The 26,441-nt window shown below is 44.3% G+C and overlaps 2 protein-coding genes across 2 annotated transcripts in view; one reads left to right on the top strand and one right to left on the bottom strand.

The window, feature by feature from the left end:
- Positions 1 to 5,634, bottom strand: part of CFAP43 (cilia and flagella associated protein 43) — a 69,315-nt gene extending 63,681 nt beyond the window's left edge. The window contains exons 1-3 of the mRNA XM_012723461.1: positions 5,573 to 5,634; positions 4,030 to 4,283; positions 1,119 to 1,215 (exon numbers count right to left, since the gene is read on the bottom strand). Of these exons, the coding sequence (XP_012578915.1) occupies positions 1,119 to 1,215; positions 4,030 to 4,283; positions 5,573 to 5,634 (413 nt within the window). The remainder of the gene's footprint in view (positions 1 to 1,118; positions 1,216 to 4,029; positions 4,284 to 5,572) is intronic.
- A 7,159-nt stretch (positions 5,635 to 12,793) lies between these two features.
- On the top strand, positions 12,794 to 23,103 carry GSTO1 (glutathione S-transferase omega 1). The gene is made up of 6 exons (XM_004680460.2): positions 12,794 to 12,904; positions 13,109 to 13,217; positions 17,315 to 17,537; positions 19,911 to 20,009; positions 22,063 to 22,169; positions 22,873 to 23,103. The coding sequence occupies exons 1-6, from the start codon at positions 12,871 to 12,873 to the stop codon at positions 23,024 to 23,026; spliced, it is 726 nt and encodes a 241-aa protein (XP_004680517.1). The 5' UTR covers positions 12,794 to 12,870; the 3' UTR covers positions 23,027 to 23,103.
- Positions 23,104 to 26,441: the final 3,338 nt, after the last annotated feature.

Here is a 26,441-nt window from a genome sequence, read left to right as displayed (position 1 = left end):
GGCAAGAGGCTGTACCCACGATTTTGAAGGGGCACCAGGAAACGTTGACAGTTGTCTTGACTATGGTGATGGCCTCATGGGTATATACACCTATCAGAACTCACCAGGATGTATATTCTGTATAGAAACATTTCATTGTCAATTGTGCAGCAATAAAGTTGGGGCTTTTTTTAAAAGAAACTTGAAAACTACAGGTGGCTTTCTGAATCTAGATCTTTACATGTTTGTATAAGAAATGTTGGTATGTAGGGAATATCTGCCATTATTCCTGGAACATTTTCTATTTCCTCTTATTAAAACAAATATCCCCTTAAAGGGGTTTATATTTTGGACAGAAGAATGAGTGCTACTTTGAAGTTGGCCACATGAAACAGCTAAGCAAAGTCCAGAGATCTGTCTCCTCCACAGGTATTTCCTGCACAGCTGGCGAGCGTGACAATGTTCCACTCTTTGAACAGGCCATGGTTCTAGTGTCTCTAAAAGCAATTCCTTCAACTGATAGAGACCGTCTTATTTCAACATTAGTGGAAATATGCAAACAATTCATAGTTACCATTTATCTTTAACAAAGGTGAAACTTTTTATATTACAAAATGTATTCTTTGCCTGAGAAAGGAAATATTTTAACACATTAATTTAAAAAAGACAATTAATTCAGCTCTCATCACTTTTGCCTTGTTAAATTTTGTGCCTAAAAGTAGAAACTACATTAAACATTATGATTAGGAGTTTATTCCTTCCATGGTTCCTTGTTTCAGGTTTTTCATGTGTACATTTGTCATAAAATCGGGGAGAAGACTAAAATATAACCCGGGCCCTCCCTCGTGGTGCAGTGTGTTAAGTGCAGCACTGCGAGCTGGCCACGGCCGCTTCAGTGTGAGTTTGATCCCTCATCCTGGAGGTGACCGGTATAGCAGACCTTTCCTGTCTCGCCTGCTATACCCTCAGCAGTATATTTCAGTACATCTGCCTGTTCTGCTCCCCACGCAGTCTCTGGTGAATCCTTTCACCACCCCTGTACCTCTGGCCTGCACCCCAGTTCTGTATGCATAAATAAATAAATTTTTAAGAAAAAATGTAACCCAATGAAAGGAAGCATATAGGACACTACAGCTTACCAGAGAGTCAGTTCAAATTCTGGGAGAGAGGAGTAGCTAGCCAAGTAGGTGCCACAGTAACTGAATGAAAGTAAAGTGTAGTCCAGAAGAACATTGCCTACAACATAAAACCCATTACAAGGATTTAATTATGTACATACTAACTATAGTCTTATAACTGATCTTCCTTATCCAGTGAGTTTCACATAATTCAAAAACATTTATCGCTTGGGATTAGGGATTTTCCAGTTGATATTTTAAGACTACAAGCAGAAAGCCAACAGCAAAGTTAAGATCTGGTTTTAAAAGATACAACAGTGGTAGGACCAGAGGGTCACTGTCTTTCGACTTCAATGCGGCACTCAGCACGTTGTGACACATATGTCCCAGTGTGATCGGAAATGGCCCCCAAACCATAAAAGCTTCCATAAAAATATGAGACATTGAAATTAGAAAAGTTATTTGAACAACTTTAAATACCTAGGGAGTTTGTGATCATTCTACCAAATACAACAGGTTTATTCTAGTATTTTCTAGCTTTGTCTTCTGTATTTGTAAAAATACAGATACATATTTTATTTAAATATAATTTTGCTTTTTAGAGTCAAAATAACCATGGACTCAATACCATATACAACAATTTTAAATAGAACACATAGTGTTACTTCTGTTAATTTACCTAGAGTAAGCATTTTATTATTAATGATTCTTCACAAATATGATCTTTAACATTATATAACACCCCCTTATGGGATGTGTCCACTTAATTAACAGTTTTTATTTTACTGGACATAGAGGTCATTTTCAATCTTTTGCTATTATGAATTATTTTAACTCCCTTGCACACATATCTTTGATCATATTTCTATTCTATTTCCTTAAAAAATAATTCTAATTTTTGACATGGGTTTAAATTGTTCAAACAGAAAAAAAAAAAAAAACTATTCCCAGAAAGACTGTATCAATCAATACTCTAGCCTTCAACAAAAACAGTGCTATCAATTTCACTCTGACTAGTAATTATAATCTTAAAAAAAAAGGAGAAAAATCCAATTTGGTTTACATGACACTTTTCAAAGAAATACAAGGATGGAGCATTTTTGGAAGTTTTTTATGTTGGCTGGGCATATTCCTTTTCTGTTGTTTTAATGGGTGCTGTCCTTATGTCTTACAAATGCTCTGAAATTTTATTTCAAATATTTTCCTGATTATGACTTGCCTTTTAACTTTTCACGGTATTTTTGATGTCCTTATATTTTAAATTTGCATGTAATCAAATATGTCAATCATTCTAATTTTAATTATTTTCTTCCTGAGAAAAATTCTTCCCTAACCTCTAATTATTTCAATATTCCCACCATATTTCCTTTTACTTTTAAAATGGGATTGTTGTTTATAGTGAATTATGTATTTTCAACAGATGTATAAAATTTTGATTCCCAATATATGAGTATTTAAATGTCAAGTTGATACTTTCGGTCAACTGGTTTTCTTAACACAGCTTGTGTGTGTGTGTGTGTGTGTGTATAAGTGTGTGTATGTGTATAGGGATATTTACATTTTATTCTAGTCTATCTCCACCTTCAGCTCTTCCCCTTACCTGGTGATCCCTACATCCATCTTAATTACCATAGCACCATCATGTGAAAAGAACCCTCTACCTTGCTATCATTCTCTTTTATCTTACTCCCATTCTCTACTCTGCTCTTCCAGATGAACTCTGAAATCATCTAGGTACTCCTCTCTCTCTAAAACTCATGGTAAACCTACAAATTACTTGCTGTTGGGAATATCAGAAATATATTCCTAATCACCAATCTTTTCATCAGGAATATGTTTTCATATATTTACATATGTTAAGTCAGTGATTTTTTTGTAGTTTTCTTCATCTAGGCCACTCGCATTTTTTCCTCAGATGATTATTAAGTATTTAAATCTTCTAACTGCTTGAATATTTACTTTGAAATCAGCACCTTATTAAGCATTCTTTTATTACTCCTGCAGACTACTGTATTGCCTGTAATCTCCTTTCCCATAGTTTTAATTTTTCTCACTTTCAGTTTCATTGGATGTTGACTATTGGTTTGGGTAACTTTCAATTGCCTGGATGGAACCACAGTCTGATAAGCAATCTGGGGGAAGTTTAATGATAACAGTTTTGGTTCACACAGACTGTCACCAATGTATGGACAAGTTAAATTTTAAAAGTTGTTTTAATCTGTTGAGAATTCAAGCAAATTTTCCCATAAATAAAATGTTATAAATTACAGTGAAATACCCTGGCTTGATTCAAACACTTACTTGATCCATAAAGGTAGAGCCAGTGTCAGTCTTAGCTTAAGCTGACCTTGATATGTTAAATGAGGGAATCACTAGATGAAGAATGTAGTATCTCTGCAGCAGCCTGGCCTGCTATGTATGTATGAAGCAATAATAATGTACATGGTAGGTAACATTGACAACAGATGTGTATGTATGCACACATCCATTATCACCAAAATTTTAATAGTAGGTTCTACTTCTATCCCCACTTCATGGATAAGTAAATTGAGACTTATCTTTAGAAGTTACATAACATCAATTTACCTGAATTTTCAATAAATCACTAGGAAAGAAAAATAGTATTCTGAAATTTTCAAATTGCTTTTGGTGTTGTAAAAGTTTTCTAGTCCAATGCACACAAATCACCTTGAGAAATATTGTGAAAGTGCAGATTCTGATTCAATGGGCTTGGAGTGGGAGTTTCTATGTGAGGCTAATGTTGCCAGTAAACAGACCACTTCAATGCTCTGTGACCAGCTTGACTCCTTCATTGAAAATGTGTTATTAAAAGAAAATAAAGCCCTTCCCCAAACCCTTCATTTATATGAAATAAATTTAGCTATATAACAAAATGTTTCAGTCATGACAGAGGAAGGGTCTTCCAGGATACCTTTTAATTTGGTCCTTCTGGTCAATCCTGGAAAGTTGTATATGTAGATGAGGGGTCTTAACCTCCGGTCAGAAAAAGCCACAACTTCATAAGGAATGTTAGTTGCCACGACGCCTACAATTCCATTCATACACTGAAGTACTGTCTTTTTCTTGGTTTCAATATTAATAAATATTACAAAATTCCCACAAGGGTAGCATATGGTGGTGTCGTTGACAAAATGAACATTCTGCTTAGGAAATCCTTGCACCCATCTTTGGGAAAAAAGATGTCACCATCAGTATATTTCAAATATTTTTTAACAAAGTCACAAAAGTCATCAGAATCTATTTTCACTCCCTTTATGTCCAAAACAATTGTTAAGGTAAAAGAACAAAGATGCTGGCTGTCAGGGTTTGACTTCATGCACTACAGACATTTGAAAGTAGACCTAAATTTCCATAGGTCTCAAGAACCTTCTTCAGAAAACTTTTTCAGTGAAACAAATCCTCCAGTCAAACTAAGGAATCCTCCAAAGGGTTTCAGGTGTCTTGATTACTTGGAAAAGAAAAAGTAAAAATAACAAAAGGAAAAGAGCTTGATTTCAATGAAAACAAAAGGGGGCTATGTCCTGGGCCACTCTTTTATCATTACTTTTGATTAAAGAAATTTTACAAAACTACTTTGAATAAGGCTTTGTGCTTGTCAGCTCTGTAGGAAAATAGCTTCTGTACAAAGACTGAGAGGGAGGGGTTTAATTATATTTTAGACTCATAAATCCAGCGCAGAAAAGTACAGAAAATGGAATTAAATCAACACGAGGAAAAAGAACACAAAAGGAAGACAGTTTAAGGAAACCGGTTTAGTGTTTGCTAGAAAGGACAGTCTGAGGTTAGGGGAGATTTTACTTTCATGAAAAAAGTAAAGGTATGCTGAGAGATGGTGGAGAAGGCAAGCGAAGGGCGCTGTTGTGAGTGACCTCAGAGGTTGAAGAGTGCAACCAGGGCCCATGAAGGATATCTGGAATAGAGTGCGAGTAACATTCTAGAACGTGAAAGGAAAACTATCCCGCCTTGCATCCGCAGTGTTTTCGAAGTGGATTAAAGTCGAAAGGACTGATAATCAGCTCGAAGTTTGGGGGAAATTACCAAAGCCGACTAGAGAGGGACGGGAGTAGTCTCTGGAATGGGGGATGGTGCATGGAAGATAGGGTGGGGGTTCGGGGAGAGGGAAAGGACTGCAGCTGGGATGCTGAGCCAGAAAGTGGGGGCCGGCAAGAATGGTGGAGGAGAGCGACCCTAGTTGAGTGGGGATTGGGATCGTATAAAAATGGCGGGCTTGGGGAAGACATCTGGAGATGTGGTCGTGGGCGAAGGAATTGGGGTGGCAGGGTGGTGATGGAGCCAAGAGGACAAGTGGGAAGGAGTCTGCTGGAAGGCATTTGGAGTTGAGAAGTGTCCCGAGAGCGAGTCTAAAGAATGGGAGGAAGAAGAGGATAGGGAGCCAGCGCAGATCACAGAAGTTTCCGCCAGACGGGAGTCATTGCGTGGCTGGGCTGCCGCACCTCACAGACATGGTTGGGTTGACGCTGGCGATGGCCTCCTCTCGCTCCCGACCTTGCGCCATGGCGGTGTTTCTCTCAGCCGGGCTGCGGGTCGTAGTACCGGACCCCGGCTCGGGCTGCAACGGTTACCCCGGCGCCAGAGCCTGAGAAACTTTTGCTGTTTACTCCCGTATCCAGGAGACCGTAACGCCTGCGCCCATTGGCTCTGCTCTCTTGGCCGATTCGGCCAGTAGGCGAGCGTGGAGCGAGGCGAGAGGCGGGCCCCTGGGAGCGGTGCTGGAGGGTCCGGCCCGAGAGGAGTGGTGGGGACTATTAATCACCGCCCGTGGCAGAGGTTAATGTTGAGTGCGGACCGTGCCAGACCAAGCGTCGAGCCGTTATTATTTAATCTTCAGATTCCCAATGACCCCCATTATACAGATAAGGAAAGTGGGGAGAAGAGGAATAATTTGCCCAGTGGCACAAAAATGAGCGGGGATTGGAGCCCGGTCTAGCCCTAAATCTAGTGCTCCTCGCCTTACATGACTGTTACCATTTGCACCATCTGCGACGTCCAGGTGGAACACTTCTGGAAGAAACCTAATGAAAACGTCAGCAGCTGGTCCGCGCTTCTTCCCTTCGCGTTCAATACCCTCCCGTTCCTTCTCTCCCTTTTCTTTCTCTTCCCTCCAAGCCCTTCCTTTCCTTCTCCTTCCCTGTTCTCCCCGTTCCGCCCTTCCCTCCCTTTCTTTGAGCCTCTGTAACATGTAATCACTCTCTCTCCTCCTTGTTCGTAAATATTTACTCAGTATCCCCCCATGCAATGTGCTTAGAACAAAATAATGAGCGAAGCCGAAAATTACTTCCTTTCTTTAAATTTAGTGACCCACCGGTGAGGTCCTGCTTGACAACTGGGATAGACAACCATTACATTACACAAACATAGAATAACAGACTAAGAAAAGGAACGTGGTCAGGGAGGTAAAGTCGGGGTCTTCACCTAGTTGGATGGGCAGTTAGAAGTTTCCGTATGCATGACCTCTTTTCACTGAAAATCTAAGGATGAGGAGCGACAGGGTCAGGACAGTTCTTGTTAAAAAGGTAGGACAACAGGGAGAATGATCCATATTTTTTAAAAAAGTAGTGGCAGCTGAGACCCCTACGTTTGAAGTCTGTGCCTTCTGCTTGGATTTCCCCTCTGCTCTGCTATGGTCGTGAGATTATATTAAGCTCTCCTCTGTGCCTGGTATCTTAAATAGTTGTGGCACATGTAGTATTTTATCCCTATTGTGTAGATAGGGATATTTATTTACTGAGTCTCAGAAAAGTTAGGACTTTTGTCCAAAGTCCCACACTTTCAAATGGATTTGAACCCCTGGAATCATAAGTTGGAATCCAAAAAGAAGTTTAAAAAAAAAAATGGTCACTTGATTGAGAGAAAATGTGTAGGTAAGGGAAAATGTGTATGTAAGCTCTAAAAGGGAGGAGACAAATCTGTTTATCTGCCTTTTACCCTACCAGGCTGCCATTCACATCAGCCCCACACTGTTTAAACAGCCACTGGGGCAAAACCTTAGACAGCCTCAGACAATAGCCTTTTGTTTCAGGACCTGGGTAAGAGTGGAGACTGGACTGGCAGAGGGGTCTGTCCCAATGGTAAATCCCAAGGGTGATGGTCAGGAGGAGGGGAGTGTTGATCTCTGTACCCGCCTCCCTCTCCAAAGACAGAGGCAAAGACCCTCTACAGTGTGGGGCCCATGGCAGAGGCACCCTGGGAGTCTTATGGACAGCACTCTGTCACACACGTTTGACAGATTATGCACTTAGTGAAATATTTAGTAATCTAAAAGGAAAACGTAGGAGATGATGAAAAAGGAGAGAGTGCGATTTTAAGTGTAAAAATACAGTTACCCTAAAAATTCATGAGGCCATTAAAAACGCAAAGCAGATTTATTTAGGACCAAAGAATTGTGATTCTGAGTACACCGATTTAGGTAGAAACCTAAATCATGTCCAAGGAGGAAGAGAAGAAGGGGAGTTACTGAAGGAAAAAGAAAGATGGGGTACTAGATGAAGTATTGACATGGTGAAGGACTCATGAGGTAAAAATGGTAGGTGGAGGGGTCACAAGGTAAAAAGACAAAAGAGCTGGAGTACAGGCCAGAGTGTGCAGGGGTGAGAGGATTCCCCAGACACAGAGTGGGGAGCAGAATGGGCAGATCAACGAGGCACACTGCTGAGGGGAGCAGCCAGCAGATTAGGGGCAGTGAAAGGATTCACCAGAGACAGAGTAGGGAGCAGAACGGGCAGATCTACTGAAACCCCTGGTGAGGGGAGCAGCGGGGGAGCCAGGAGAGGTCTGCTGCGCCCTGTGGGTCACTCCCTGGCTGAGACGAAACTCAGGCTGTAGAGGTGATAGCACTGAGAGTTCACCCTTAGGCCCCCATCAATCCTTTAGACAGAATATTCTTGGTTTTGCTGGCTGCCTGGTTATGGAATGTTTGGCCCAGTCCATATAAAACGATTCCTCTGAGGTGACTTGCCCAGCTCCAGTCGAAAAAGGCTTAGCATATGTCAACTTGTCACATGACATAACAACGTGGCAGTGTTACCCCTGGAGGAGGTGTCTGGATGTGGAGGGCATGGGGGGCGAGGGGCGGTGGTCTGAGCGTCCTTGGGTCCCGCTGGCAGTTTAACAGAACTCGGATCTTGACAGACTCTCAGGTGGACTTCTTGAGGGAAGCTCCAGGCTATTCATGGACAAATGTGGGAAACAGTTTGCACTGACATAAATTGTGTAGAAAGGTTTTTAAATAATAACAGTCTCCTCCTCCTCATTTCTCTCCACTAATTCTTTCCTACCTCAATTCCACCATCCAGAAGTCACTTTTCCCTTTAAGAAATGGAACAGGCCCTCCCTGGTGGCGCAGCGGGTTAAAGCACAGCACTGAGAAGCTAAAGCAGAGGTGATCCACTTGTCGAGGCAGACTCTCCTGGCCTGCCCACTGCTCCCCTCAACAATGTACTGAGTTGTCGATCTGCCTGTCCTCCCCACTCTGTCTCTGGTGAATCCTCTCACCACCCCTGCACCTCTGGCCTGTACCCCAGCTCTGTATGCACAAATAAATAAATCTTAAAAAAGAAAAAAAAAGAAATGGAACAAGTTGAAGCAGCCACCCCCAAGCTCTGCACCCTTCTTTAACTCTTTCTACCCTCTCCCACATCTGAATTCTGTGTATCCCTTGCTTTTTCAGTTCTAGCATATATGAGTGTGTCATAAAATGTATGCTGTTTCTTTTTGCGTGTGGTTAAACTTAATATATGTAGTGACAGACCAAATATACTATTTTGTGACTTGCTTTCATGACTCACTATTATGTTTGGGGATGCATTTACGCTGATAGCTGTAGCTGTGGTTTATGTGTTCATGGCTGAGTGGTTGTCCATGATATGACTACTCTGCAATTTATTTATCCATTCTACTCCCAATGTACTTTTAATATCCATTCCTCCCCCCTTTATTTGCTATTTAAGCTCCTTTCTTTATGGTCTATTTATTCCTGTATGGCTTTTTTATTGTAAAGATGATAATATTCTTTTTTAAAAATTTGACCGCACTTTGGGTCTTACTAATTCTTTCACTCAATCACTCAACCAATAACTGTCCATGGAATCTCTTTGATGAAGCTATTTCTCCCTGCTGTGGACTGCCATAGAATAATAATCTTTAGAAAAGTATTCTTAGTCAAAAGATAAGGACCCTAATTAAAAAAATATTTTAAATATGACTAATTAAAATAATAACACGGGGTGTGGGGACTCCCTGGTGGCCTAGGGGTCAAGTCTCAGCACTATCACTGCTATGGCCCAAGTTTGATCCCCAACTACAGAGTTGACCCTCATGGCACAGCAGACCTCTCCTGTCCTGTCCACTGCTTCCCTTACCATGCATTTTAGTAAATCTACCTGTCTTGGTCCCCACTCTGTCTCTGGTGAATCCTCTCAGCTCCTACTTATACCCCAGTGTGGAGAAACCATGTTCCAGGTCCATGATCCCTGAGATCAACATCCCAGTTTTCAATGCAAAATAATAATAATATTTTTAAAAATATAAAATAATAACATGAATGAAACTATTCATGTGACCTTTGACATTCCTCCTTCTATAGAAATACCACATATATCATCAAGTATAAAATTAATCAAATTGCATTGCTGAAAAGTGACAAAAGAATGTTGAAACAATTAGGTGTATATGGTCAGTAAAAAGAGTGGCATGTAAAAGGTAGGAAAATATTTCTTATCTCTAGGATATTTAACTCTTGATCTTTAACCAGCAGAATCAGTTCAGGTTAGTCTCCTGGGGTTAATTTAGAGCTAAAGCTGCAACAATGTGAATACCTGCCCTTTCATTTGGGCCTTCAGCAGTTCCTATTCAGATGTTCACATCTTCCCATACACAACCAAAAAGGGCTGGTGGGTGGTGCTATATTACTTTAGTTCGCTAGACAGGTCCATTTTCTCTTCAATTTACATCTTTGAGGAATTAACTTTTGCTGATGAATCATTTAAATCATTAAAACAAAATGTTATACCAGACATACATATCAGAAGATAGGTGATTCCAAATAAAAGTTCTCAAATGATATCTTGACTTGACGTTTTTATTTGCCATAAGAAGTCTTGCCAGGTCAAGTGTAAATTTATAGGATTTATTTGCATGATATCATCAGTGTGGCAAAACTCCTTCTAAAGAGTTTATTTTCTTTGTAAGAGTTAAACAAGGTCCATAATTTAGTAGAAATGTGATCTAATTTTTACCATATAGTATATGTTTCTTGCCTGGTTACCAAGTTAAGTATGCATATGCAGTAATAACAAACATTTACTTAATGTTATTCTTTGCCAAGAATGTGCTTTCTATATATTTACGAACTTAAGCCTTCTTCAAACCATGTTAAGAGAGGCCATTCAGTTTTTACCACCCCGTTTTAGATGAAGGAACAGAAACACAGGGGGAAACTGGCCTATATTCCACCGTTAACAATGGGTTATTATGGCCTCATAATATAGTCGTGAATTTGGGTTTTTAATTTTACTTACTTAGGCATACAAGAACTGGGGTCTAAGTCAGAGAGGCCTGGTTGAGAGGATTCACCAGAGACACAGTGGGGAGCCAAACAGTCAGATACTTCTGAGGGGGAGCATCAAGGGAGTCAGGAGAGGTCTGCTGGGATCAAACTCCTGCTGCAGCGCTGGCAACAGCTTGACAGCTTTAACAGCTTTAACAGCTTGACAGCCTTTAACCTGGGTGCCACCAGGGAGGCTCCTAAATTCTTAAATTAGTAACAGGATGGTCCCCAGGGAAAGGGGAGGTTCTAGCTTCCCTGTCCCACCCAAGGGAGGGTGGAGCTGAGCAGGGAGGAGGAGAAGTTGGAGAGAGAGGAGTCTGGGGAAGGAAGGAGGGAAGGAAGCAGGATGGAGAGCCAGAGGAGACCTGGAGGAGACACAAGAAGCAGAGAGACATGTGAAGAAGCTGCGCTTGCTTCTTGGTCCTGGACTGGGTGAAACATGTGGGTGAGAACCCCTTGGGGAGGTTAACAGTAGCAGCTTTTATCTGGATTTTGTTCCTTTTGACCCAGACATATTTCTACCCCTTTCCTCTGGGCACCACCCTGTTGCAAATTCATTTGCTGAATTATGAATTCAAATACTCGCCTGTTGAAGCCCTGCCCCCAATGCCTCAGAATGTGACCTTGATAGAAAATAGGTTCATTGTAGCTGTAATAGTTAAATTGCGATGAGACCATAGAAGCAGGGGGACCCCTGATCCAATATGACTGGTTCCTTATAAGAAGGGGAAATTTGGGTGCGGAAAAATGCAGAGGGAAGGTGGCATGTGAAATCTGGAGAAGGGCACTACTATACCCTAACGAGGGCCAAAGATGCTGGCAAACCACCAGGAAGAGGCCAGAGGGAGCGGATGGAACAGATCTTCAGTCTTCAGCAGAAAGGGTGGTATTAAGCCAGTCCCACAGAAAGGAAAATGTGGTCTGGGTAGCTGTGTGGACCTGGCCCTGGGCCCTGCATAACCGGAGCACATTCTGGAATGACAAGCGAGCCCTGGGACAGGACCACAAGCCCCGAAGTCTGGGAAGACTTGGTGAACAGGGAAGCTGAGGTCTGTGCAGGTGAAGGCTGCCAGGGGCAAACGGCCTACCCCCGCCCCCCACCCCCTGCTGCGGCCCCCCCCTCCCCCCCAGGCCCGACCAAATGTAGAGGGTCTGGTCAGGGTCTGGTGTGCACCTGTGAGCTGTGTGGAGCTGTTAGTTCAGGGTCTGGTTGTGGCTGTGGGTTTCGAGCTTCTTTTGTGCCTCTGAACGTGAGTGAAGTCAGTTTCGGAGAGGTGTTGGGTTCAGAGGGTGGGGTCCTTGGGTTAACTCTGGGAAGAGCCCCCCTTTCAGCAGCATGCAGTGAGTCTCTCCATGAGAGTTAGTTATCTCCAAAGGGGCAGGCTTAGCATAAAAAGCGGGAAAAGTGTAAAGGACACTTGCATAGACCCAGCCAGGTAGAAAGAGCTGCCCCAGAAAGGGACAGATTTGCTAATAAGAGAGTGGCCTGCGTGGTCCCAGGGCGCAGAAAGCTTAACTTAGCCTACTTCCTGCTAGGGTGGGACTAGGTTGATTTGTAAGGACCAGTGATTATAATGCTCCTCAGGCTCCACTTCCCACTCTGGTCTGCCTGGCCCCTAAGTTTTTTTCATTTTTGTAGCTGCTTTAACGACTATGTTAACCACCTCTACCCCCCACTTCCAGCTTTTGGCCTTGTGTGCCCTAGTTTTCTGGAACCTCCTTTCCAAATGTTCTACTCTTCACCTCCATGAAGCGTATCTTAATGGCAAGATAGTCTTTCCCACACCTCCACCTGTAGGTTTTAAGCCTTATCCCCGCAACACCCAGAAGGTCAGCCCCGGGTGTGGGGGCACAAGAGGTGGACCTCCCAGCAGATTCCCTCCAGCTCTCGGGCTGCAACTGGGGCGTTTCTTCTCCAGAAGTGGGAAATAGAGCTGCGTTTGCACAGCGGTCAGGGTCACAGCTGAGGTTCCAGCCAGCGGGTTCCCTCCAGCGCGCGGGAAGCCGCCAGTCCCGGGACACAGCCCAGGCCAGCTGCAGCTGGCAGGCCACCCCTGGCCATCGCTTTGGAGAGGGAGGGGAAAGGAAGGAAAGGAAGTGGGGGGGGAGGGGCCGGGAGAGGGGCAACCTACTTCCTGAGTCGCCTGCACACCCGCCGCTGGAACTCGTCCGCCTGTGCGCGCGGCAATGTCGGGGACGTCAGCCAGAAGCTGGGCCAAGGGTGAGTCCTGCGGCTGGGGGCGCGGGGGTGCGCTCGCGAGTGGGGATGCGGCTGCTTCGGAACAAAGCCACCGGGAGGGCCCCAGTCGCGGGGACAGGCCGCAGCTGCAGTGCGGGACCGACTTCTGCTGCTGCTCCGGCGCGGCGGGAGACTAGGGGTCCCCGCTGTTCTTGGGGTCCTAACGCTTTGGTTTTTCCTTCGCAGGCAGCGCGCCCCCCGGGCCAGTTCCCGAGGGCCTGGTCCGTGTCTACAGCATGAGGTTCTGCCCGTTCGCCAAGAGGACGCTTCTGGTCCTGAAGGCCAAGGGAATCGGGTGAGGACCCAGGCAGGACCCCCCCACCCCCTGGAGCCCCCCGGGAACCGGCGCTGCTGGCGGCAGGGCTAGGCATCTCGGCTTGGGCCCCCAGATTACTGCCAAGTAAACTATTCTCAACCTTTGGGGGAACCTAGCAAGTTGCGGGGCCCCTCCCCAGGGTGGGGCTGGCTGGAATACCACGGACTCCCCATTTAGATGAACCATTTAGTGGGTTAGAAAAGCTGAGGATCCGGCACAGTTAGTGATTAGCTCTTCGGACTGGTAGCCACAGGCAGCAGCTCTTTGAAATCTGGAAGCTCCCTGAGTCCTGGTCCAGGGTCCTTTCGTTTTCACCCTTCTCCATAGAGGTCGTTTTATCCTGTCCTGCTTGCTGTTGTGCCGAGTATATGCTCCTTTCCTCCACTGTGGGTAATGTACCCTGCTTCGAGTCAAGGCTTTGACACTCCCAGCAGAGTGCTGAGCTAACTGTATGGGGCAAAATCCTGCAGGCTGGGTTGTTGGTTGAGTCGAAGAGTCCATGCCTAAAAGGCAGCCTTCCACCAAGCCTCACTGAAACTAGCTCGCTGGGGGGGGGGGGGGGGGGGGGGGGGGGGGGGGGGGACACACATAGGACTTATCAGCTGACACGTGCAGTCATCATGTGGCCTTCCTCTGAGGCCAAGTATTGTTTTACTAGGTCCATAGCCTCTGGAGGGCTAACTCAGGAAGCTGGAAGGTTTCTCTCAGGTCTCAAGCCAGATTCATCGAGCTGCATGTGAAATTTGTTGGGGAGAATCCACATCAAAGTAATATCATATAATTGGAAGCAAAAGGAGAGAATGGTAGTAAACCTCTTGGCAAAGTTCAGGAGACTCAGAGCACAGAGTGGGTGGGACCCTGTTGGGAGAGCTCAGGCCGTGTCAGCCCACCTCAAGGAGCCGGGGATGCTAGTTCTCAGGCGAGAGGTGGAGGAGACTCCTGAGAAGCCCAGGACCACGGACTTGGAGTCAGCACATAGCAGCTTGCCTTAACTTTGGCGCCTTAACTTTAGTACCTACATTTATGCCAGTTTGTCAGGAACATCTTATCAGGACTACCCGTTAATTTTGATGTTCTGTAGGTCCTTTCCACAGCCAGGATTTTTGCTTTGACATGTCTGTTTATCAGTCTTTTGTAAACAAGTGGCTGAGGGTCTTCCTGGTGGTGCAAGGAGTTAAGTCTCAGCACTGTGAAGTTACCAGCAGCCACTGCAGCACAAGTTTGATCCCTGGTCAGTTACCCACATGGCACAGCAGACTTCTCCTGACCCACCCACTGCTCCCCTCAGCAGTGTATTTCAGTCAGTCCACCTGTTTTGCTCCCTATTCTGTCTCTGGTGAATCCTCTCACCTCTTGCCACCCCACTTCTGGCCTACACCCCAGCTCTTGTATGCAAAAATAAATAAATCTTTTTTAAAAAGTGGCCGATATTGTCCCCACCTTCCATTAGTCAGTCATTTCAATGTTAGTATAGATAACAAGTATCTTTTGTAACCTTCTCCCTTCTGATGACCTTTGGAAACTTGTTGAATAGGATATAGCAGATACCATGGTGTGGAAGATTCTGTGGTGTTTTATTTTTAAAGATTTGTTTTATTTATTTATGCATACAAGAACTGGGGTATAGGCCATAGGTGTGGGGGTTGGGACAGGGAGTGAGAGGATTCACCAGAGACAGAGTGGGGAGCAGAGCATGCAGGTGTACTGAAATCTGCTGCTGAGGGGAGAAGCAGGAGAGACAGGAGAGATCTACTGTGCCATGTGGGTCAGCTCCCTGGCCAGAGATGGGACTCATGCCACAGTGGCTGCTGATAGCTTGATAGTGCTGAGGTTTAATTCCTGCACCATTAGGGAGGCAGTTTAAAAAATAATGCCCTTTTTTAAGGAATATTTTGTCTGTGTGCTTAGGGTTTATAAACTAATTTTAGTCTTCTAGAGGGAGGATTAGGTAGGCAATTCTTTGTCCTAAAGAAATGTTCTATGCATTCTAAATATATATATATTGGATGAACCACCACTAAGATTTGCATCTCATTTGGACAAAATTATGATTCTGAACACAGAGCAAGATATTCAACATTTACTAACATTTATATACAAAAGACTATTACTCAAAATACTGTAATACTGTGATGTTAGAACTTTCTCACCAATTCAAATTGTATTAAAAAGACACAGCTTGTGCATCTTACTTTCATAACTAAAAAGTCTAGGAACAGAACATGGCTGGATTCAGGGCACGAAGTTCTGTTTTATTGGCCTTCCCAGAACTCTAGGCTGAAAAGTACCTTATCCTCTGGGATAGTTTTCCACAAGAGACTTGAAATTATGTTGCTGTAAGAGGGTGTGTAATGAGTGGTGGAGAGTGGGCCAGCCACCATAGTGCAGACAGAGATCCTCACTTTCAGACGTACATTCTAAGTTGATCCCCAGGAGACATTCATCTGAGCGGCACTAGGTCTTTGCCATAGGACATAAACTAAGAAAGGGTGGTTTTCTCTAAAAGGTGCATGTTTCAACCTGGGGCTTGTGTTGACTACTGGTTCACAGCACAGCACTTGGTCAACACAATGCTTGTATCTTAGCACAAACCCAGGGCCTAGCTTTTGTTTTCATAGTGTCAATTTTCAGGGGTGTTGACAGTTCCTTGACAGGAGTTTTGTTTTTCTTGTACTGGTTCTTATCTGCCTGTCTAGTAATGTGTCAGCACCTGAACCTTTTAATACACACCTGCCCATGCATGCACACACATGCTCAAATTGACTGTTGCTTTGTTTCCACGGCTGAGTACGCGTTTAAATCCTCAAACTAAATGCTGTTCCAATGGCAGTGGATGGGGAGTTAGGAATCAAAAGACAGTGGTGTTTATTTTTCAGTAACTAATCTGTTGTACAGTTATCCAGTTTTGACTATATGAAACCTTCTTTCTCTTATTTCCTCTACAACCTAAGGTGAGCTACAAATCAGATCTAATTACAGTCTGAATATAGCCTGAACGTTAATCTGTTTTCTTCCTTTGGGGTTTATGTTATATGTTTTACCTATGCAACATTTTAAAAAGGATTTTATTTTATTTATTTAGGCATACAAGAGCTGGGCTACAGGCTAAAGGTACGGGGGTGGGGTGAGGAGATTCACCAGAGACAGAGTAGGGAGCAGAACAGATGGATTCACTGAAACACAGTGCTGGGGGGAGCAGCAGGCGAGACAGGAGAGGTCTGCTGCGCCATGTGGGTCAGCTCCCTGGCTGGGGATTGACCTGGTGCTGCTGTGCCTGGTGAGAGCTTCATAGTGCTGAGACTTCATCTCTGTGCCACCAGGGAGGCCCTTAGCATTTCAGCTTATTGAAAATTTTGCTTTTACTTGTATATTAATATGAAGGATGAGACATATCAGGAACCCTGCTTTCATGGAGTAACGTATAATGGTTACATAAATAATGAGCAAAGTCATTGCAGAAACATTAGTCCAATGAAGACGATAATACAAGATGAGTCACTAAACAGAGGTTCTCAGCATCTTCAGAGCTGCGGAGGAAGTGTCTCTTAGGAAGTGGCGTTTGACCTGGGAATACAGATAAGCACAGGCAGGAACAGCAAATGCCAACGCTGTTAAGGTGGGAATGAAAGAGTGTGGGGAGATCATGAGAGCCAGAGTCAAAGGTGTGACAGGTAAGTCACAGCCAGATCCAATGTGCTTTATTTGCCATGGAAAGTTTAGAGTTTACCCTTTGGCTGTGTAGGCCAGTCTGGCTTGGAAGCAGATGGTGGCCTGACTGAATTTACTGTTGTCAAAGTCCAGCCTGGCCGTGGATTGAGAAGGGAGTGGGAAATCCACAGTGGACACAGGCCAGTTGTAGATGGCAGGTGACGGTGGTGTGGTGTTACAGCTGAGAGGTGGATCAAGTCAGGCTGATTTGGAGAGGAAGCTGATGTCTTTGCTGATCAACTGACTCGAGCCAGTGAGAATGGGGTGAAGCAATCAAAGTCCAGCGGACTTCTAAATAGGGGGTCAGGTCAGTTAATTGATCAATTTAGTAAGAAATACAAACACTGCTTCATTCTCTTCACTCTCAGGCATGAAGTCATCAACATCAACCTGAAAAATAAGCCAGAGTGGTTCTTTGAGAAGAATCGCTTGGGTCTGGTGCCCGTTCTGGAAAACAGTCAGGGGCAACTGGTCTGTGAATCCGCCATCACCTGCGAGTACCTGGACGAAGCATACCCAGGGAGGAAGCTGTTCCCGGAGGACCCGTATGAGAAAGCTTGCCAAAAGATGGCCTTTGAGATGTTTTCCAAGGTGTGTAGAGGGAATCGCCATTCCTCCTCACAAACTTTGTTCCACTCCCTTCATTGTCTTTCAGGCACCAAGTCACCGACATCAACCTATGTTTTGTTTTTAAGATCTTTTTATTTATGCATACAGAACTGGGGTGCAGGCCAGAGGTGTAGAGGCGGTGAGAGGATTCACCAGAGACAGAGTGGGGAGCCGACCGAGGAAATACACTGCCGAGGGGAGCAGCAGGCAGGTCAGGAGAGGTCTGCTGCGCCATGTGGGCCAGTGCCCAGGTGGGGATGGAACTCGTGTGAGCTTCATATTGTTGTGCTTTAACCTGTTTCGCCACCAGAGAGGGCCAGACTCACTGAGTTTGAAGCTAAGTCAGTGCTGTCATTTGATTCAGTGATTTGGGAGAGGACGGTGGTCTTCTCAGCTCTGACGTGTCCTCAGGCCCGTCCATGAGGCCGTCCCTACTGTCTCTCTAAACCTCGCTCTGCTCCTGGCACTTTATGTTCCAGCCATACTGAACTTTTTTCATTTCCCCAAACGTACCACCTTCTCTCTTGACTACTGCTAGAAGATCAGTCCTTCTTCTCGTTCTGCTCACTTCCTCTTCACATGCAGGTTCCTCTGCTATCCAAATGGAGGACTCCTAAGGAGACTTTCATGGCCAAATGGTATAAATTAAAAAAGTGCTACTGTTACTTTACATGGAGTTTTTTTTTTTTTCAATATTCTCAGACCCCTCAAAAATAACCTGCCAGGGCTCTCCCTGTGGCACAACAGGTTAAAACACCACATTATGAAGCTCTCAGAAGCCAGTGCAGCATGAGCTTGATCCCCCGCCAAGAAGCTTACCCTCATGGTCCGGCAGACCTCTCCTGACCCGCCTGCTGCTCCCCTCAGCAATGTACTTTGTCAATCTGCCTGTTCTGCTCCCCACTCTGTCTCTGGGGAATCCTCTCACCCACCACATCTCTAGCCAGTACCCCAGTTCTGTGAGCATACGTAAATAAATCTTAAAAAAAAAAAATAACCTGCCAAATCCTATCAAGTAAACCTGATGCTAACATATCGCGAAGTCAGGGCTGACCTCATGCACAGCCTGTGTTCCCAGGAGGGAGCTTCGTGGTGCCTCTCTGGCCACTGCTACAAAACAAACTCCTTTTGCCTTTTATTGTCAACGCAAACCTCCCCCTCAGATCTCTTTTGAAGGGCTACAAGAGGTAAGCAAATAGCATTAGCTGTTGGTCCAGTCACGGTCTGCTGCTGAGCGTCCAGGGTGCCCCCAGTGTATTGGCAGTTGCTTTTAGCTGACTGAATGTGGATCTTTTGCAAAAGCTGTAGAGACTAAACAAACCAAGGTCATGTCAAAGTACAGTTTTAAGAAGACTAATGAAGAACATTGCAAGGGGAATCGAGACACTCAAGAGAATATAGAGTAAATGTTTCTGGAGAAGCAGAGATGAGAGGCCAGGCAGGTCCAGGTGCAAAGGCGGATGGTCAGAGCGGCCTGCAGACCTTCAGTTCTGAAGCAGGCAGACAGGACAGGTGGGACTGCGGGAGACTCCCCTGTATCTTACAACTATCTGTTGAGTTAAACTGGGATGAGTGGACATGCTTCTTGCCATGAGATGATGCCAGAGATGAAGTGTTAAGGCACACAGACACCTCTGCCGGCATTAGAGCATCTGGCAATGCCCCTGTCGAGTCTCCAGGCAGTCAGCCCCTTTAGAACAGTCTTCTCGAGTCCTCTCCAAGATGGAAATCAGAAAAATTCTCTTTCCTAGTTCCCTTTAAAGCTGCAGCCAGAGCCTGGGACCTTGGTTCTTCTTACTGGGAGCTGAATTCAGAAATGAGCAGTGTGAGAAACAGCCTGGTGTAGGGTGCAGGTCTGCTGGTGAGAGTGACTGGGGGCAGGGCTCCTGGCCTTCGGGCTTTGCAGGGGTAAATCCCAGGCAGAATCAGCTCCCCTGAGAGAGGCATTGGCTACTTCGAGTCCGACTTCTGGCAACCACGCAGTAGCAGCACCTTGTGTTCAGCTCACTGGAGCTTCTCACCATCAGGCTGGTTCTGAGCATCACCGGGGAACTTTCCAGCTATTTCATGTGTACGTGCTCAGCCTGCCCGCAATTCTTTGGGCCACTCTATCCATGTCCTTTGAAGCCTTTTTTTTGCCCAAACTTGACAAAATGGGTTCTTTAATTTGCAACTTGTAAAATCCTGATCTATACAGCTCCTCAGACTGTAAATCTGTTTTCAAGATTAGAAAACCACTGCCCCATTGACACTGGGTCAGTGAGCACTCTAGGGTGTTTTTTGTTTTTTTTTTTTTTGAGGGGTTCAGTCTCATTACCCTCAGATTGATAAATTAAAAAAGTACTCTCTGTCTAGGTACCATCTTTGATAACAAGCATTCTTAGAAGTCAAAATAAGGAAGACTGTGCTGGCCTGAAGGAAGATTTGCGGAAAGAATTCAGCAAGCTAGAGGAGGTAATCACTTGCTACCTCCAGCTTCTTTTGGAGTAAATGATATACTATATCCACCATCTTCTTTTTACACTTCTCTTCATATTTTCATTTCCCAAATCACTTTATAGCAATTAGAAATAATTCCAGATAAGCTATATGTTTGGTATAAACATCAAAACACGTCTTGTCATGAGCCTGCCTTTAAACCATTTGGTGGCGTTGATATTAAAATAACATGGACACAATAAATTTAATCCTTATGCCATGATTTGTCACCTGTTTCATTTTTCCTTGTTTATTTCCTATTCCTATCCATATATTTTTTAAAAATTAACATAATTAGAGCATAGAGAACATGTTCTTATTTCCTTTTCATATAATAAACATTTCTCACTTCCAAAAATTTGCCAGGAGTCATACAGTTACTTGTGGTTGCCCAGATATGTTTTTACCTCCTTTGGAGAAAAGCTGCCTTCTGGGCCTTTTGATGGAGTCTTGCTCTTGGCCTTGAGATATTCCACTCACTCTCAGCCTTAAGTAGTGACCGAGGGAAGACAATTCCATTTTATGAGACTGCATCCTAGCATTTTGCCATTAACATTTATTAATTTGCTGTAGATTTTCTCAGAAAGTTTATTTTTTTACAGTAAGAAAGTTCTGTGACTGGTTTGCTAATTGTAAAAAAGTCATGAATGAGTATTAAATTTTATTGATTTTTCTGCATCTATTATAACAATAGACATTTTCCTTCAGTCTGATGTAATTATGGTGCCATTTGCTAGGATAGTGTCTGCTCGACAGGGGAGAAGGTGGAAAGTGAGATGTAGTCCATTTTCTCCAAGATGATTGGTTTTATAAACAGTTCACAATTCAGAATGTGATATGAGCTTTGAGACAAACTATGGATTTTTTATAAAGGGTAAATTGGTTCGGTGTTAATTAGCCAGATAATATTCTCAGTTCACCCCTCTGGCAAAACCATAATAACAATTCATCTTCTTAAATTTCTTAAACATACTATTTGTGCTCAGTTTGCAATTAATTTGATTTGACATCTGTTTAATAGTAGATTTGGTTATTTGCAGCATATTTTAAGTAAATCTGTTATTGTGTTGTACACAGAGAAGTACACAAAGCATGACTACAACTTGATGAATTTTCACATAACGAACACAGCCATGGAACCAGCAGCGTATCAAGAATAAAGAGCATTCGTTTTGGCTGGTTTATACATTATACACATGGAATCTTATAATGTGCACTCACTGGGGTCAGCATTAGGCTTGGGATAACCTCCTATGTTGCATCTAGCTCATTCCTATTCTTGGTACAGTGTTTCAACGTGACTACACCACAGTTTACCCATTTGACTCCTGGTGGACAGCAAACATTTCCGTGTTTGGGCTGTTACAAATAGTGCTGCAGTGAATGCTCTCACACATATCTTTTGGCTAATCTGTGTTCACGTCCCCAAGGAGAATAACTACTGGGTAATAAAGTGTGCCTGCATTCATCTTTAGTAGGTAGTTAAAACTTGGATGGTATCAGATTACACTCCTGTCAGCTGTGGTTCCACATCTTTGCTAACTTTGTCTTGTTCTTTTTCGCTATTCTGATGGATGTGCCGTGCTATGATATTTGGGATGGAATTTGCATTTTCCTAATGACTAATGTAGTTGAGCACTTCTTCAAATGGTTATTGGCTATTTATTTGGAGATCATATTTTGTGATGCTGAAGACTTTCTCAATATTCTAATGGGTTGGCTGCCTTTTTCTTAATGACTTTCAGGAATTTTTTTCTATATTGTGAATCTAGGGCCTTTGTTGGTATATGTGTTACAGAGATACTGTACTCTGTGACTTTTTTTTCCCCCCTCCCAATTCCAGTTTATTTTGTTTGTTTTGCTTCATCCCAAACCAATAGATTTTAAAGCTTAAAGTGATCAGACAAAATGTCAGCTTGGATATGTCAGGATAAAAGCTCTCACTCTGTTTAACTCAACCTATGTCATGCCTGGTGATGAGTCTTACTAAATACACAAAATAATTACTCTTATGCTGTTTAATATTCAGGTTTTGACCAGTAAGAAGACAACATATTTTGGTGGCAGTTCTCTTTCTATGATTGATTACCTCATCTGGCCCTGGTTTGAACGGCTGGAAGCAATGGCGTTAAATGAGTAAGACGTTTGAGTATTTTGTGCATGTTAGGATAATAATAATTGTTGTAATACATATTGACCTTCTCTCTAAACAAAAATCAAAAGTATTTTATACACCTGTATGAGTGGGAGCAAGCAGACAAGAGAGTCCTGGACTAGCCACAGCATGTCATATGTCTACACCGAACACTCCTCCCCATCTCTGGGTTGGTGGGGAAATTCTTGACCCTCCTGGGTAAAAATTCATAAGGATGTCAAGTTTTAAAGGAATGCGCTGCAGGAACGTGTGACCAATGTTACCTCCCATTTGCCAGCAGGATTCACACACTATTTTCAAAATTCACATTTTGAACTTGGTGGTGGTGATCTTGGTTTACTCACACTTCTCAGAGCTTAGAGCTACTTGTAGGCACAATCTGGCTATAGAATAATGAATAACATTCTTGGTTATCTTTCATGTTCTCATTTTTCTAAATTATCAGTCTCTCAGTTTGGACGAGTTATTGTGCCGAACAAGTTACACTCTAGATTCTATGAAGATATTACACTCTGTGTAATATCTTCCAAATTGAATGTTCTATGATTACATGCATTTTAAAGAAATCTCTAAAAGTTTAGAAGAAAACAAAATGAAATTGCAGAATGATAGAATGATACCCAGGACATTGTAATGCCCCTTTAGTTCCCCTGCTAATGCCTCCATTCTTCCTTCCTCCCAAAGGTGTGTAGACCACACTCCGAAACTTAAACTCTGGATGGCAGCTATGAGGGAGGACCCTGCAGTGTCAGCCCTATTCATCGATGCGAAGGCCCTTCGAGGTTTCTTAGATTTGTACCTGAAGGACAGCCCTGAGGCCTGTGACTATGGTCTCTGATGGAGGTGCGAGTCAGCGATGATTCTGTCTGATAATTTCTGGTGTGAATAATAACATGCTTTTATTGTCAAGTGCTCTCATGTGTTACTGGCTCACTTTCTCTGATTTGACATCATGGCCTAATTGTGAGGTTTCCTCACGCTCCTGCAGCAATGTAAACACTTTTCCTGCCTTAGGATGTTCAGCTGACTCAGGGGTCTATCTTCGTCTATCCTGAAAACCTCTCAGTTATCTCTAAGTGAGAGTTGGGCTTCAATCTAGATTTCCAGCTCCTCATAGGATATTTTTTTTTCACTTGGATCCCTCCTTATTTCAAAAGATGCTTTTCAAGTTTGTCTTCTGGGCTCTGAGCTCAGCAACTTTCAATTTCTCATTCTTTCCTTTCCATCAGCAACTTTATTTCACTGTTTTTCTTATTCCCATTGTCACCCCTGAAGACCCCCCCCCCCAATCACCTCAAAGCCAAATGACTAGGAGGCCTATTTGGTCTTCAACCCTCCAGTCTGTACCCCCTACAAATCCTTCCCACCAAATTCCATGCTGGGCATGTAGCAGGTATCCCATATACGTTATTAAATAATGTGAAGCCCACACTGTCAGCTCAGTGTGTAAGGCTGGGTGAGATTGCGGTAATACTGTCTTCAGAAATACAATGCCGCCTTCATAGGCTTTATCACCTCAGCTCATTCGACACATGCTCACACTAAGGTCCCCAGCTTCAGTAAGGTCTTAAAATGCTGGCAGAGAGACCAGGGAGACACACTCAGCTCACTGCTCTTCTATCATCCAAATAGGCAGTGGTCGGCTCACCCTAATTCAGCCTGGTTTTCTGTCCTCACTTGCAAGTTTACCAGTGAAGAAAACCTCTGGACGGTTAGTTCTTAAACATCTCAGCACGACGCTGATTTGATTCGGCTGGTCCAGGAGAAGGCCCTAGGTCCACATTAGGGGCAAGCCCCGCCCTCACCCCCCACCCCCACCCCAGGCAGGGCAGGCAATCTGGGGGCCGCCCTGGAGAATTGGTTGACTTCACAAACGGCCGGCCGCCGCCCACGCCCCGTCTCCCGGCGAGCCCCCTCTGCCGCCCTCCGCCAGCCACAACCTCCAGGCCCGGCTCGGCTGCCCGAGCCGCTGCCTTCAGGCCGGGACGACGTAGCGCAGAGCGGCGGCTGCGGGGTACACCTTGGGCCCCGGCCGCGGGGCCGCCCCGCGCAAGCTGCCTTTCAGGCGGCCGCCCATTGGCTCAGCTCGGTTCTACTGGCCCGGGCTCCTCCAAAGGCTGTGAGGATCGAGGCCAGGCGGCTGGTAGGATCGTGTCCGAGGGGCTGGCTCGGGCCCCTTCCCCGCCCCGCGCCGCGCCCGCCCCGCGGGTTCCGGGCGGGCCAGCGCCGCCGGGAGGCTGCAGCTACCTTCCGTTGCCTCCGCAGGGTGCGTGGGTCTGCGGCCGCTTGCGAGTGACAGGAGCAGGGGTTAGAGGTCTAGTCTGAATTTGGGGGTTCTCACATTATTTCGAGGCCTAGAACAGGCAGCTTAATTTTGCCCAACGGCTTAGCCACATTTCATCGAAGTCTGTCACATCAAAAAAAGCACAAGAGCTCTATTCGAAGAACATGGGCCAGGTCTTTAAAGCGAATGCCTGTAACGTAAAGGGGGGATCTGAAAGTGCTCTTAGTTTTCTACTTAGTTTGGAGACAAGTGGAGGCGACCCCCAGAGCCCTAGTTCTCAGCCCGGCAATTTGCGCGGCGATTTTATATGATAGGGCACTGGCAGGGGGCCGTGTGTTGCCTAGGCTGTCTGGTCTTTGTGAGGACTGTGAGGCTTCCCTGCCACATGCAGATAGCTGAAGGCTTGCCAGTAGGTCCCAGACGGCTAAGTGTAAGTGCTCCCCTAGTACCGGAATTAATCGTCCCAGAGCACACAGTCTGTTGGGAAGTTAGCTCCTTAGCTCAAAATTACAAGTGAGAACACCACTTGTGGTTATTTCCCTAAGGGCCCTCGGCTAGTAGTAAATACTGGAGAAGATCCTGCAGTGCAGGGGGAACTCTTAGTCATTCAGAGCATTCCTGAGGTGAGATTTCACATGCTTCTGATTCACTCCCCTTTCAATCATCAGCCTTTAAGCTCTTAGAGGTCGGGCCAGGGGAGGGTAGGATCACTCTGGATATACTGTCACGGCGGATTTATCAGACAGTGTAGATGTCCTTTTTTCCAAACTCAGTACTTTGGCTTTACAGATGTTGACTTGGCAGATTTCAGAATCTGGAAGTTCTGCCTTTTGCTTATTCAGATGTATCAAAATATTTCCCTTTGATCCCTCAAACTGTAAAGGGAAGTGGGTCTAGGAAAACAGAAGCACAAATCCTTACAAAGTCTCTGACTGCTTTTCCTAGTGGGAAGATGAAGTCCCTCCTCTGACGACTTCAGTTGCCACTCAGTGAGCTTATACACTATGTCCCAGATTTGTGGTTACCCAAGGCAGGGAGGGTGGCAGAGTGGGTGAATGTGGTCAGAAGATATAACCTTCCAGTTATGAGATAAATAGGTTCTGGGGATAGAATGTACAAAATGATGACTCTTAGCATAGCTGTATGGTATATTTGAAAGTTGCTAAGAGTATAATGTAAATGTTCTCCCAAGGAGGGAAACTGACATAGTTATCTGAGGAAGGTGGACGTTGACGAATGTCTGCAAATCATTTTACGGTATGCTTGTCAAATCATTGTACACTACACCTTACACTTATAAGGGACCGTATGTAATTATATTGCAACACTGGAGAAAAAAAGAAGTCCCAAAGACATTAGAACCAGGAGTCGCTATGATCGTACCCTCTCGGAAACAAGTCTTATTTTTGGCCCATTTGAAAATGGAGAGTTTTCCTCACTCATCTCACTCTTTGAACTTGGTGGACAATACTGGAACACTCACCAACAGTGTCTGTCTTGTAAATTAAGCTTCTGAAACATTAAGAGGAATGTTCTTCAGTTTCCACCATCAGGAATTGATATGACAAAAACAATTGGAAAAATGCAAAACCCTCTTCCGCTTCTCAAAACACCAACTCACTAAATAGAGTGTGATCATGATTTCTGTGGTGGCATTCTTTTTGTCCAAGTCTCAAGTCATTCTTACCCAGAACTGAAATTTCCCACACTTTCAAAACAGAACTATTAAGTTTTCAGGTAGCTGGAAACTGCTTTGGAGGAGGTTTAATATGACCATACTACCATTTGTTTCTTGCTTGAGTGAGTCAGTATAGTGAAGGTGTAAACATGATATAATAATGTAGAAGGAATGTTTGCATAGGGGATTCCAAAGTCATACCTATTGTGTCTTGAAAAGGAAGTAGTGATAAGGTTAAGTCCATAATTAAAATCTTTCCAGGGAAACCAGGATGTTCAGTGGTAAGATTAA

This window comes from Condylura cristata, unplaced genomic scaffold (assembly GCF_000260355.1).
Source record: "Condylura cristata isolate star-nosed mole 26May11 unplaced genomic scaffold, ConCri1.0 scaffold00011, whole genome shotgun sequence".
NCBI lineage: Eukaryota > Metazoa > Chordata > Mammalia > Eulipotyphla > Talpidae > Condylura > Condylura cristata.
This window is presented reverse-complemented; position numbering and strand designations above follow the sequence as displayed.

What these genes read in the sequence shown, in the direction of transcription:
- GSTO1 (XM_004680460.2), top strand. Translation starts at nt 12,871, where the DNA reads ATGTCGGGGACGTCAGCCAGAAGCTGGGCCAAGG. An exon ending in CCTTTGAGATGTTTTCCAAG is followed by an intron (nt 17,538 to 19,910) that starts GTGTGTAGAGGG and finishes CTCTCTGTCTAG; the next exon opens with GTACCATCTTTGATAACAAG. An exon ending in GAAGCAATGGCGTTAAATGA is followed by an intron (nt 22,170 to 22,872) that starts GTAAGACGTTTG and finishes TTCCTCCCAAAG; the next exon opens with GTGTGTAGACCACACTCCGA.